This window comes from Dryobates pubescens, chromosome 30, assembly GCF_014839835.1.
Source record: "Dryobates pubescens isolate bDryPub1 chromosome 30, bDryPub1.pri, whole genome shotgun sequence".
Lineage (NCBI taxonomy): Eukaryota > Metazoa > Chordata > Aves > Piciformes > Picidae > Dryobates > Dryobates pubescens.
In genome coordinates, this window is record NC_071641.1 from 6,856,889 (window position 1) to 6,868,377 (window position 11,489).

Below are 11,489 nucleotides of genomic sequence, written 5' to 3' on the forward strand. Positions count from 1 at the left end.
TGCCTCTGTTCCTGAAAATGGAGGGGTTGGGTAGAAGGTTGGACTTGATGATCTTAGAGGTCCCTTCCAACCTTCATGATTCCATGACTTCTATGATAGGTTTTGTATAAACAGATCTACAGATTCATAGAATGGTTTGGGTTGGAAGGGCCCCTAACAATCATCTAGTTCCAACCCCCACCCTGCCACGGGCAGGGACACCTTCCACTACACCAGGTTGCTCAAGGCCTCATCCAGCTTGGCCTTGAACACCACCAGGGAGATTGCCACTGTGCCAAGCTCCAGCAGAAATTTGAGCTTGGCTTGATTCACACAGATTTTGAAAGCTTGCTTTTTTTTTTTTTGTGGTGAATTTTTGATTTAAAAAGAAATAATAAAGTTACTAAACCCAACTTGGAGTTGAGGCACTGGTTGCAAGGCTCTTTGTGCTTTGCCAAGCCCACCACCACCTGTGCTTTGAAAAGCAGCTGGTGGAGTCACTCTAGAGGGCTTTATTTATACCATTTCCACTCTCTGCCTGAGAATACTTCAAAGCAGTACACACAAAAAAAAGGCAATTACAAGATTTGATGCACTTGGGTTTTATTTCTTCCAGTGTGTTAGTGGTGGTGGTTAGCTATTGGGGCTGTTCCACTTTGAGGCATCACAGAGCAAGCTGGAAATGTAAATGCAGAGCTGCTCATGGAAAAACTGGCACTGCTTTTCAGAGGAATACATTTATTCCTAACAGTTTGGATCTCTTTTTGCTTTGTACTTCAATGACTTTATGAAGGGCTGTGATATCTTACCTGCTCCATGCTAAAAGCAGGAATGATTTCTGTCTGCAGGACTTTGACACAAAAATAACCTTATTTTGATGTCATGCTTGCTAAACTTTAAGCAGTGTTTAAACCATGCCACCTTCACATGCTTTAAAATAGATAGTATGGGGATTAGAGGTTTGCTTTCAGCTAACTAAGGACTGACTCTTGGTGCATATCTTCTGCACTGGGAAAGATTTTTTCCCTGGCAAGAGCCTGCCTCTGGACATGGAACCCTGAAATCACAACTATTTTAATTACTCACTGCTTTTGGATGTGGCACCCTAAAAGAAGTTATTTTAATCACTCACTGCCTTTGGCTGCCTCATAGCAGACACCTGGGGCAAAGCTGGGTTTCCTGGAGGGAGGTAATGTAAGGAGTTCGTGGCTTTGTTAGGTTTTTCCCCTAGCATTTGTCTGCTAGAGCCAATTTAGATAGTGACACAGGGCCTGCTGATGGATTTGGGTAATTAGTGTGGGAATCCTTCCTTGGAAGGGTCACTTTGACTGGCAAGCACTGTGCAGGCAGAAACTTGTGTTCAAGCCAAGCATTACAGCGGAGTTCAAATGGAACCCAGCTTTTTTTTCCTTCTCCATTTACTGGTATTTCCCATCTGTACCCTCCAGGTGCATGTCTGCTCCATTTCTGGTTTATTTTTCATGCATGAATTCTGTTAAAGAACAGAGCTGAAGGCAGGGAGCTCAAACACACACAGGGAGGGCTGTGCCCTGTAGTGCATTGTTTTTAAAGGGCCCCAAGCAGTGGGAACCCAGATGGATCGATAATATCCACTCTGCTGACCACCCCCCCACCCCCCTCCTTGAGTGGTTTCCTTTGTGAATTGAATTCATTCTCAAGCATGTGAATTTCTGGTTTTAGATAAAACTATTAAATTATGGAAAATAAGTGAAAGGGATAAAAGAGCCGAAGGTTACAATTTAAAAGATGAAGATGGAAGACTTAGGGATCCTTTCAGAATCACAGCACTGCGGGTACGTCTCTCTTCTTTGCCTTTCACTACTTCTCTTTTTGTTTGCATGGCCTCCTATCTTTCCACCACCAAAATGTTTGACTGAAATGTGATTTAATAAGGTGATGCCTTGATCAGGGTCATTTCCTGCCAAATGGAGACAATTCATAGAATACATGGAATAAACCAGGTTGGAAGAGACCTTCAAGATCATCGCGTCCAACCCATCAACCAATCCAACACCACCTAAACAACTAACCCATGGCACCAAGCACCCCATCAAGTCTCCTTCTGAACACCTCCAATGATGGTGACTCCACCACCTCCCCAGGCAGCCCATTCCAATGGGCAATCACTCTCTCTGTATAGAACTTCTTCCTAACCTCCAGCCTAAACCTCCCCTGGCGCAGCCTGAGACTGTGTCCTCTTGTTCTGGTGCTGGTTGCCTGGGAGAAGAGACCAACCCCTGCCTGTCCGCAACCTCCCTTCAGGTAGTTGTAGACAGCAAGAAGGTCACCCCTGAGTCTCCTCTTCTCCAGGCTAAGCAACCCCAGCTCCCTCAGCCTCTCCTCACAGGGCTGTGTTCCAAACCCCTCCCCAGCTTTGTTGCCCTTCTCTGGACTCGTTCCAGTGTGGGAGCCAAGATCTGAGTGTTCCATGAAAACATCTCCAACCAAGGAACTAAATGAGGGTACAGTGCCTCAGCCCAGTGGCTGGGTGGAGGTGCAGATGGAATTTTGGAGTCTAGTCTTTACCCTCATGTAGGAGTAGACTTACCCAGCTGGAAACATGAAGAGCCCAGAGCGTGGCCTGGTGGTGTCACTGCAGGAGGGTGTTAGCATGTTCCTTAAACATGTTTAGGAGTCATCAGGCTGCGTGGAAGCAAGCTACACAGAGCCATGGGACAGGGAAGGTCGGTCCTATGCTGCAGGCCTTGCCAGGCACTGTGTCTTGGATTAGGCAGGGTTTGGTTTAGATCAGGAGGAAATTCTTCCCTGTGTGGCTGGTGAGTCACTGGAACAGGTTGTCCAGAGAAGCTGTGTAGGCTATAAGCCTGGAAGTGTTGAAAGCCAGGTTGGATGGCTCCCTGTGCAACCTGGTTTAGTAGGAGCTGTGCCTGCCTGTGGCAGAGGGGTGGAAGTAGGAGATCCCTTCCAACCTGAACCATTCTGTGATCTTCCAAGAGGGACTGCTGGGCTGAACCAATCCTGAGCAACCATGAGCAGAAAGGAAGCAAACCTTGCCTGGAGTTAGCTCCACATGCTGAGGTGATCAGGTTTTAGAGATGTAAAGTGTGTGTGCCTTGGGCTTGATGGGCTTGGCTTGCCTATGGTGCTGCAGAAACACAATCCCCGTGTGTTTGTGAAGCAGCAGAGGAGGGGAAGCAGCACGGGGGAGATGCAGCCTTGCTCAGAGCCCGTGGCATGTCCAAGCACCACTACTGATCACACAGATGAGCTTCTCTTTGATTTCCCAAGCACACCAGAAGCTCTCATGAGGACAGAGAGGAAAATTGCCTGGTAAAAAGGAATGGATTAACTGAAATCATTACAGCTGGATGTAAACAGGCTGTGAGGTATAAACACGGAGAGAGTGATCACAGAGCTGCTGGGTTCATTGCTGCTTGTTCCAGGAAGAGCAGGTTATCTGGGACACTGTCATACTTTCTTTCTTGGCTGGATGATGTAAGGCAGTGTTCTCGAGTTGTGTGTGCTGAAACAGCCTGGGGTGCACTTGGGCAACCTCAAACCAGGCACTTGCAGCTCGGTGAGGAGGAGGAGCTAGAGGGACGTTTGGTCCACTTGACTCTGACAAAGCAGGTCACCCATTAGCTCAGCTGGCTGTGGGAACAGGACAGCCTGGAATCAGTGTTCACTGAACAAGTGGGGGCTGGTTTTGGCCACCTGTCCTGTAAGCACTCCCCTAAGGTCTGGGGATTGTTTTTAAGCGCTTGTTTCAATGTCCTCCTCAGATACCACTGTAAACATACCACATGTTCCTGCTGGATCAGGTCCAGAGCTGCTGCGTTTGAGAGCTGCCTTCTGCAGAAGGCAGCGCCTGAGGTTTTGGGTTGGTAGTTTGCAAGGTCAGCCTTCCTAGAATGCTTGCTCCTTTCCCTTGTTCAGTGGATTTGACAAGTGCTGAGTCACAAAATCAAGGCAGGGCCCCGTGGTGTGCAGTTAATTGATACCTTCTGACTCAGGAATCTGCTTGAGGCCGGCACTGACTCTGCTTTCTCCCGTCCCAGGTGCCGATACTGAAACCCATGGACCTCATGGTGGAAGCAAGCCCCAGAAGGATATTTGCAAATGCACACACCTACCACATAAACTCTATTTCAGTAAATAGTGATCATGAAACTTACCTGTCTGCAGATGACCTACGAATTAACCTCTGGCATTTAGAAATCACAGATAGAAGTTTTAGTATCCTTGGTTTGTTCTCTGGGGGCCTGGGGTGTGGCTGAGCTGGGGATGTGTAAAAGAATTCAATGTCACTGGTTAGAGCAGGGGGTGGAAGCTAGGGATTAAAGTACAGGATTCCAACATGGTGGAAGTTGGAAGGGACCTCTAGAGATCATCCAGTCCAACCCTCCCTGATGAGCAGGGGCACTCACAGCAGCTTGCCCACGATCACAATGGCCAGCTGAGGTTGGAATCCCTCCAGAGAAGGAGACTCCACAACCTCTCTGGGCAGCCTGCTCCAGGGCTCCAGCACCTTCACACCAAACAAGTTTCTCCTGCTCTTCAGGTGGAACCTCCTGGGTTCCAGTTTGTACCCATTGCCCTTTGTCTTGTCTCTGGGCACCACTGACAAGAGTCTGGCCTCACCTGGCCCCTGGTGCTTTTAGCTGTTGCTGAGCATTGATCAGATGCCCTCTCAGGCAGCTTTTCTCCAGGCTGAGCAGCCTCACGTCTCTCAGCCTTTCCTCATCAGGCAGGCGTTCCAATCCCTTCATCATCCTCACAGCCTCCCCTGGATTTTCTCCAGCAGTTCCCTGTCTCCCTGGGGAGCCCAGAACTGGACCCAGTACTCCAGCTGTGGTCTCACCAGGGCAGAGTGGAGGCGGAGGAGAACCTCCCTTGACCGTGACCATTTTCCCTCGATGAGCCTTGGCTGTGCAACGTTAGCTGCCTTCACCAACCCCTTCCCAGATATTGTAGATATCAAGCCTGCCAACATGGAGGAGCTGACAGAAGTGATCACTGCTGCAGAGTTCCACCCCCACCACTGTAACGTCTTTGTCTACAGCAGCAGCAAGGGCACCATCCGGCTCTGCGACATGCGCTCCTCGGCCCTCTGCGACAGGCATTCCAAATGTAAGTGGGGACCCTCCTCTGGCTTCCTTGCTTTCTGCTTCTGCCAGACAGAGTGTGCAGGTGCTGCTGAGCGAGTTCTGCTTGTGGGTGAGGGGTGGGAGCTGGGTAGAAAGGACCATTTGAATTGTCTTGTTCCAGGCCGTCCGCAAGCAGAAGTGTAGCATGAGGCAGCTGACCATCTGACTCTGCTCCTGTTTACTGCTTCAGGTGTTATAAACTGATGGGAACACGTGCTTTGGGCACCAGTGAGCTCTGTCTTGTGGCCAGAGCCAGGCTTGGTGCTTCTGTGATTCTCAAAGGTATCTGCTTACCAAATGCCAGTTCAGGGCAGCTGAATTCATAATTATGGTTTGAGTTTGAAGGTACCTTAGAGAGATCTACCTCCAAACCCCTACCATGGGCAGGGACACCTTCCACTACACCAGGTTGCTCGAGGCTCCATCCAGCCTGGCTTTGAACACTGCCAGGCTTAGAGCCTCCACAACTTCTCTGGGCAAGCTGTTCCAGTGCCTCACCAAACTCATGAGGAAGAATTTCTTCCTCACATCTCATCTTCTTCCAGTTTGCAACCATTACTCACAAACCACCACAGTGGGTAGGGTTTACTATGGTTTTAACTAGTCCTTTGGGGTGCCCCACCACACTGATCCTTGCAGGTAAGCCTTCTGTAGAGCAGGGGAGGTTTTCTTTCTGGTGGGGGGGAAACCTTTGTGCAACAGGAGGTGTGGAGTGCTCAGGCACTTCATCATGTGACTAAATCGTTTGGAAACACTTAACTGCTTGTCACTGAGGACCATCCTGTTGAAGGTGGCTCCTCCAAACTGAAACAAATGGTTGTGGGTAGCTTGTTGTGAAATGGCTTCAGAGGCTGACTCCTCAGTGGAAGCCACTTCGTTTTACCAGCTTTCTAAAGCATGCAGATTAGATTTTGAGTATGGAAATGGGTATTTAATGGCAGTAGATTGTGTGGTACCACTGTGTTTGGATCTAGAGAGAAGTGTGTGGAGCAGTAGTCTCAGAAGGCCTGGCTCATGTGTTAAGATGCTGTGCTTGGGGTGTTGCTGTCCTCACCTGGTCCTGCTCACCATGGTTTGTAGACCAGCTGTAATGTTTGCTGTCCCCACCTGCTGGTTAACTCTTTTTTTTTTTGATCCCCCAAAATTTGTGAACTGTAGTGTTCTGGTGCTGTGCTCCAGCTCATGTTGGAGACAGGCATCTACCAGCCTGATGCCCAGGAGAAAAGAGCAGTGTTCAGAGCGATGATCTCCAAATGACAGCATTTAACAGCAGGTTTAATTCAAGGGAAGCCAGTCTGTTGCCTTAAAAGTTTTCCAGAAGATGTTGCAGCTGTGGAAAAACCTGGTGTTGGTTTCATTTGCAATTGTGTCTTCTGTCTGCAGTCTTTGAGGAACCCGAGGATCCTAGCAGCAGATCATTTTTTTCAGAAATCATATCCTCCATCTCCGATGTAAAATTCAGCCACAGCGGGCGCTACATGATGACCAGAGACTACCTTTCTGTCAAAGTCTGGGACCTCAACATGGAGAACAGGCCCGTGGAGACATACCAAGTATGGTTGTTCCAGTTCCCTGAGCCCTTTGCCCTTCTCTGCCTTTCCTTGGTGTCTGACAGCAGTGTTTGTGTCCCTGGAAGGTTCACGAGTATCTCCGGAGCAAGCTGTGTTCCCTCTACGAGAACGATTGCATCTTCGACAAGTTCGAGTGCTGCTGGAACGGTTCTGACAGGTGCCTCGGGGCCTGGGGGTTGCTTGGCCCTTGGGGGGTTGGCCTCTGGCGGTCAGAGATTGGGTTGGGTTGGAAGGGACCTTCAGGGTCATCTGGTTGCGCGCCCCTGCCATGGGACACCTCCCACCAGCCCAGGTTGCTCAAGGACTCGTGCAGCCTGGCCTTGAACGCTTCCAGGGAGGGGCCATCCACAGCCTCTCTGGGCAAAACCTGTTCCAGTGTCTCACCACCCTCACTGGAAAGATTTGTCTCCCTAATGCAGTCAAAATCTCCTCTCTTCCAGCTCATTGCCATTGCCCCTTGTCCTATGACTACAAGCCCCTCACCAGCTTTCTTGCAGGCCCCTTTAGGGTACAGGTTGGCCCTTGGGGTTGCTTGGGTTTTTTCCCCTCATCATTAGGAATGTGGTCTCCAGCTTTGAAAGCTACAAGCAGTGCTTAACTGAAAGGGTGTAATGAGTTATGCTCCTGTCAACTGGCTCTGGAGCCTCTCCTTCTCCACAGAGCTGCTTTCCAGCAGGTCACCCCTCGCCCATACTGGTGCAGGGGGTTATTCCTCTGCAGGGGCAGGACCCTACACTTGTTCTTCTTGGAAGGAACCACCAAAGGCCAAGTCCAATCCCTCTGCCAAGGCAGGCTCACCTAGAGAGGGTCACACAGGAACATGTCCAAGTGGGTTTGGAATCTCTCCAGAGACAGATTCCACAACCTCTCTGGGCAGCCTCCTGCAGGGATCTGCCACCCTTAAATTAAAGAAGTTTCTTCTCATGTTTAATGGAACTTCTTATGTTCAAGTTAGTGCCCATTGTCCCTTATCCTATCACTGTGCACCACTAAAAAGAGTCTAGGCCTCTACAGAGGCTCCCAAGGGCTCTACAGAGGCACCATAGGCTCCTGTAGAGGCTCCATAGGCCTCTAGAGAGGCTCCAATGGTCAATATAAGGGTTCCTTAAGCCTCCATAGAGACTCCCAAGGGCTCTACAGAGGCTCCATAGGCTTCTACAGAGGCAACCACAGTCTATATAGAGGCTCCATCAGCCTCTGTAGAGGCTGCATAGGCCTCTATGGAGGAAACCTTGGTCTACATAGAGGCTCCACTGGTCAATGCGGGGGCTCCTTAGGCCTTCATAGAGGCTCCACCGGTCAGTACAGAGGCTCCATAGACCTCCATGGAGGCTCCACTGGTCAATACAGGGGCTCCTTAGGCCTTCATAGAGGCTCCACCGGTCAATACAGAGGCTCCATAGACCTCCATGGAGGCTCCACTGGTCAATACAGAGGCTCCTTAGGGCTCCATAGAGGCTCCACTGGTCAATACAGAGGCTCCTTAGGGCTCCATGGAGGCTCCACTGGTCAATACAGAGGCTCCTTAGACCTCTATAGAGGCTCCACTGGTCAATACAGAGGCTCCTTAGGGCTCCATAGAGGCTCCACTGGTCAATACAGGGGCTCCTTAGGGCTCCATAGAGGCTCCACTGGTCAATACAGAGGCTCCTTAGGGCTCCATGGAGGCTCCACTGGTCAATACAGAGGCTCCTTAGGCCTCCATGGAGGCTCCACTGGTCAATACAGAGGCTCCTTAGGCCTCCATGGAGGCTCCACTGGTCAATACAGGGGCTCCTTAGACCTCCATAGAGGCTCCACTGGTCAATACAGAGGCTCCTTAGGGCTCCATAGAGGCTCCACTGGTCAATACAGGGGCTCCTTAGGCCTCCATAGAAGCTCCACTGGTCAATACAGGGGCTCCTTAGGGCTCCATAGAGGCTCCACTGGTCAATACAGGGGCTCCTTAGGGCTCCATAGAGGCTCCACTGGTCAATACAGGGGTTCCTTAGGCCTCCATAGAGGCTCCACTGGTCAATACAGGGGCTCCATAGAGGCTCCCATGGTCAGTGTAGGGGCTCCATAGAGGCTCCCATGGGCTCTATAGACGATCCCATTAGCTCAATGTAAGCCCCGCAGGCCACTCTAGAGGCTCCCAAGGTCTGTACAGAGGCTCCAGAGGCCCCCACGGGCCCTGCGTAGGCTGCCCAGGCCTCTCTAGCTTGAATTTCCTGGGTGGGAGGGGCCCAGCTACCTCGGCTCCATCCGGCTCTCCAGCCTAACGCGCCCAAACCTTCCTTCCGCTTCCAACAGCGCGATCATGACTGGCTCTTACAACAACTTCTTCAGGATGTTCGACCGCAACACGCGGCGGGACATCACCCTCGAGGCCTCCAGGGAGAGCAGCAAGCCGCGCGCCATCCTCAAGCCGCGCAAGGTCTGCACGGGGGGCAAAAGGAAGAAGGACGAGATCAGCGTTGACAGTCTGGACTTCAACAAGAAGATCCTCCACACGGCGTGGCACCCCGTGGAGAACATCATTGCGGTGGCTGCCACCAATAACTTGTATATATTCCAGGACAAAATTAACTAGAGATGACTTTACTCCGGGACACAGTCGTCGTCTTACATAGTTAAGCTCAGTTGTTTATCTGTCCAAGAGAAGGCCTTGTTGTCCTACCAGTGAAGAACATTGATGCACTTAACTTCCCCTTTAGCTAAAGGAGAGGATCCGGCCCCGGTTCGTTGAGCTCCTGGGATGGTTCTGCCTCCGCCCCCGGGGTAGGGAGTTGTCGCTGGCAGTTCTCTGGGAGGACCCCTCAGGAGGCAGACTCGATGGACAGTGCTCAAGAAGGCCGCCGCTCACATGTATTTATTTCAAGTCTGAGCCTTCCTTTTTCAGTTTATAGACCAAAAACCAACAGAAAGAAATTGAACACCCATGAAGACAAAGTGGTCATCAAAATGTCCTTTCTCTCTCTCTCTCTCTCTCTCTCTTGCTCTTCTCTCTGCTGTAATATTTGGGCCTTTCAGAACATATATCGTGCTTGATGCCTGTGAACATTCCTCCTCTGGCCTGGTGTCTAGGCTTAGGTGTTTTTACCTTGGAGCACTTAGGTAGGTCTTGAGTTGGGTTGATAGACAGGTTTTTTCCATGACTTATTTACTCACCAACTGTATCTATAACCACAGCTTCTGGTGGGGGGGGGGGGGGGGGGGGGGAAAGGGGTGGGGGGGGAAAAAGAAAAGCAAAACAAAAACAAAACTAAAACCAAACCACTTAAATAAAAGAAGGAGCTCTCCAAAAGTGTTTTTAAATCCAAAGGGATGTATCCAGTCTTGTTATTTTTCTACTGCATGGACCCAGCTTGGGCAAGTTCTCCAGGTGCAAGACCCACCAGGCTTTGCCCCAATCCTTGGAGGTTTTGTATTCCTGTTTTTTATTGGTTCATTATTATTTTTGGGGGGGTGGGGTGGGGGAGGGGCTGGTGAAGCCCCCCCTCCCCCTTTTTTTTTTTTGGGTGTGTGTAGTCTTGTTTCAAACTCTTGACTTGGGAGCTTCCAGAGCACTTGTCCTTCAGTGCTGGCCTGTTGGGGGTCGGTTTTTCTCTTGTGTCAAACGCTCTCTCTGTCCCCAGCAGGAGGTTGGGAAGGTCCCTGGCACAGCCCATGCGCACAGCCTTAAGCAGAAAGCGTTGGCCACCTTGCAGAGAAGGGAGAGCACAACCCTTGGCAGATTTTGCTTCTTTTGAAGGTAACCTTCCCCCTCTCTCTCCCCCTCCCCCCCCCGAGTTTTTCTGATGCCTCTGAGGGTTAGGTAGAGCCAGACCTCACGTGCATTATCGTTTGTTGCCCTTCGGAGCCTCGCCGGTGGCGCTGGGGCCGATGCTGAGCGACCATTGGGGCGAAGCCCTCCACGATGCCGCCGCCGGGAGCCTGTGGTGGCTCTGACTCCGTCCTTACTCACGTTGATTTTTTAAGCCTTAGGTACTTTGTTGTTGCTGTTGTTGTTGGGGTTTTTGGGTTTGGTTTGGTTTTTTTTTTTTAATTCTTCTGGTTATTACTGACTTTTGGTTTTCCAAAGAGGCCTAAAATGCACCAAGCTGCTCCTCGTGCCGCTCCGGGCCAGAGGCCGCTCCTCGCAGCGCCCCAGGGAGTTAGGTGTTGCGCTCTGACATTGTGCCTGCAGATGAGGGATTCTGGCCCAAACCCAGGGGTCCCTTGCTCGACACCTTACACCTGCGGTGGAGGAGCAAAACACCTCCAGCCCTCCTCCCCTTGGTTGATGCCCAGCAAGTGCCACCCCGCAGCGGGCTCCAGCTCGCCCAGGTTCCACAACCACCCGCTCCGCTCTACCTTGGTTGGGACGCCGCGAAAGCCCGGAGGTGTGGAGCTGCCGGGTCACCGCGGCCGCCCCCTTCCTCGCCCACCTCCTCCAGCTCACCCCGGGACTGTACATACTGTTCAGTTATTTTGACCAAAAAAAAGTTGGAATTAATAAATTTTAAATGTTTACTTGGCCTTGCTCTGTGTGTTTTGACAACTCCTGCTCGGGCTGGGAGGAGGTGCTTGGCTGAGGCCTCTCCCTCTGGAAGGGTCCGTTGTGGGTGGCAGGAGTTGGTTCTGAAGGTTCCCTGCTGCTGCTCAGTGGATTTATCAGTGCTGCCTAGTTCTGGTTTAGGTTTTTTTCAGGCAGTGTGAGTGGAATCTTGAGTGCAAAGAGAAGAGAGGTGGTGGGATCCGTGCTGTCAAACACAAGTGGCTTGTACCACTGCCCATCAAACCGGTTTGTCCTACCTGGTCAGTGGCTTCTGTGCCATGGTATTCCCCA

The 11,489-nt window shown here is 51.0% G+C and overlaps 1 protein-coding gene across 1 annotated transcript in view; it reads left to right on the plus strand.

Moving 5' to 3' along the window:
• PPP2R2D (protein phosphatase 2 regulatory subunit Bdelta) overlaps positions 1–9,430 on the plus strand; it is a 29,604-nt gene extending 20,174 nt beyond the window's left edge. Inside the window, exons 5-10 of the mRNA XM_054174695.1 lie at positions 1,681–1,793; positions 4,020–4,197; positions 4,927–5,091; positions 6,492–6,661; positions 6,745–6,836; positions 8,972–9,430. Coding sequence (XP_054030670.1) covers positions 1,681–1,793; positions 4,020–4,197; positions 4,927–5,091; positions 6,492–6,661; positions 6,745–6,836; positions 8,972–9,251 — 998 coding nt within the window. The 3' untranslated portion in view covers positions 9,252–9,430. The remainder of the gene's footprint in view (positions 1–1,680; positions 1,794–4,019; positions 4,198–4,926; positions 5,092–6,491; positions 6,662–6,744; positions 6,837–8,971) is intronic.
• Positions 9,431–11,489: the final 2,059 nt, after the last annotated feature.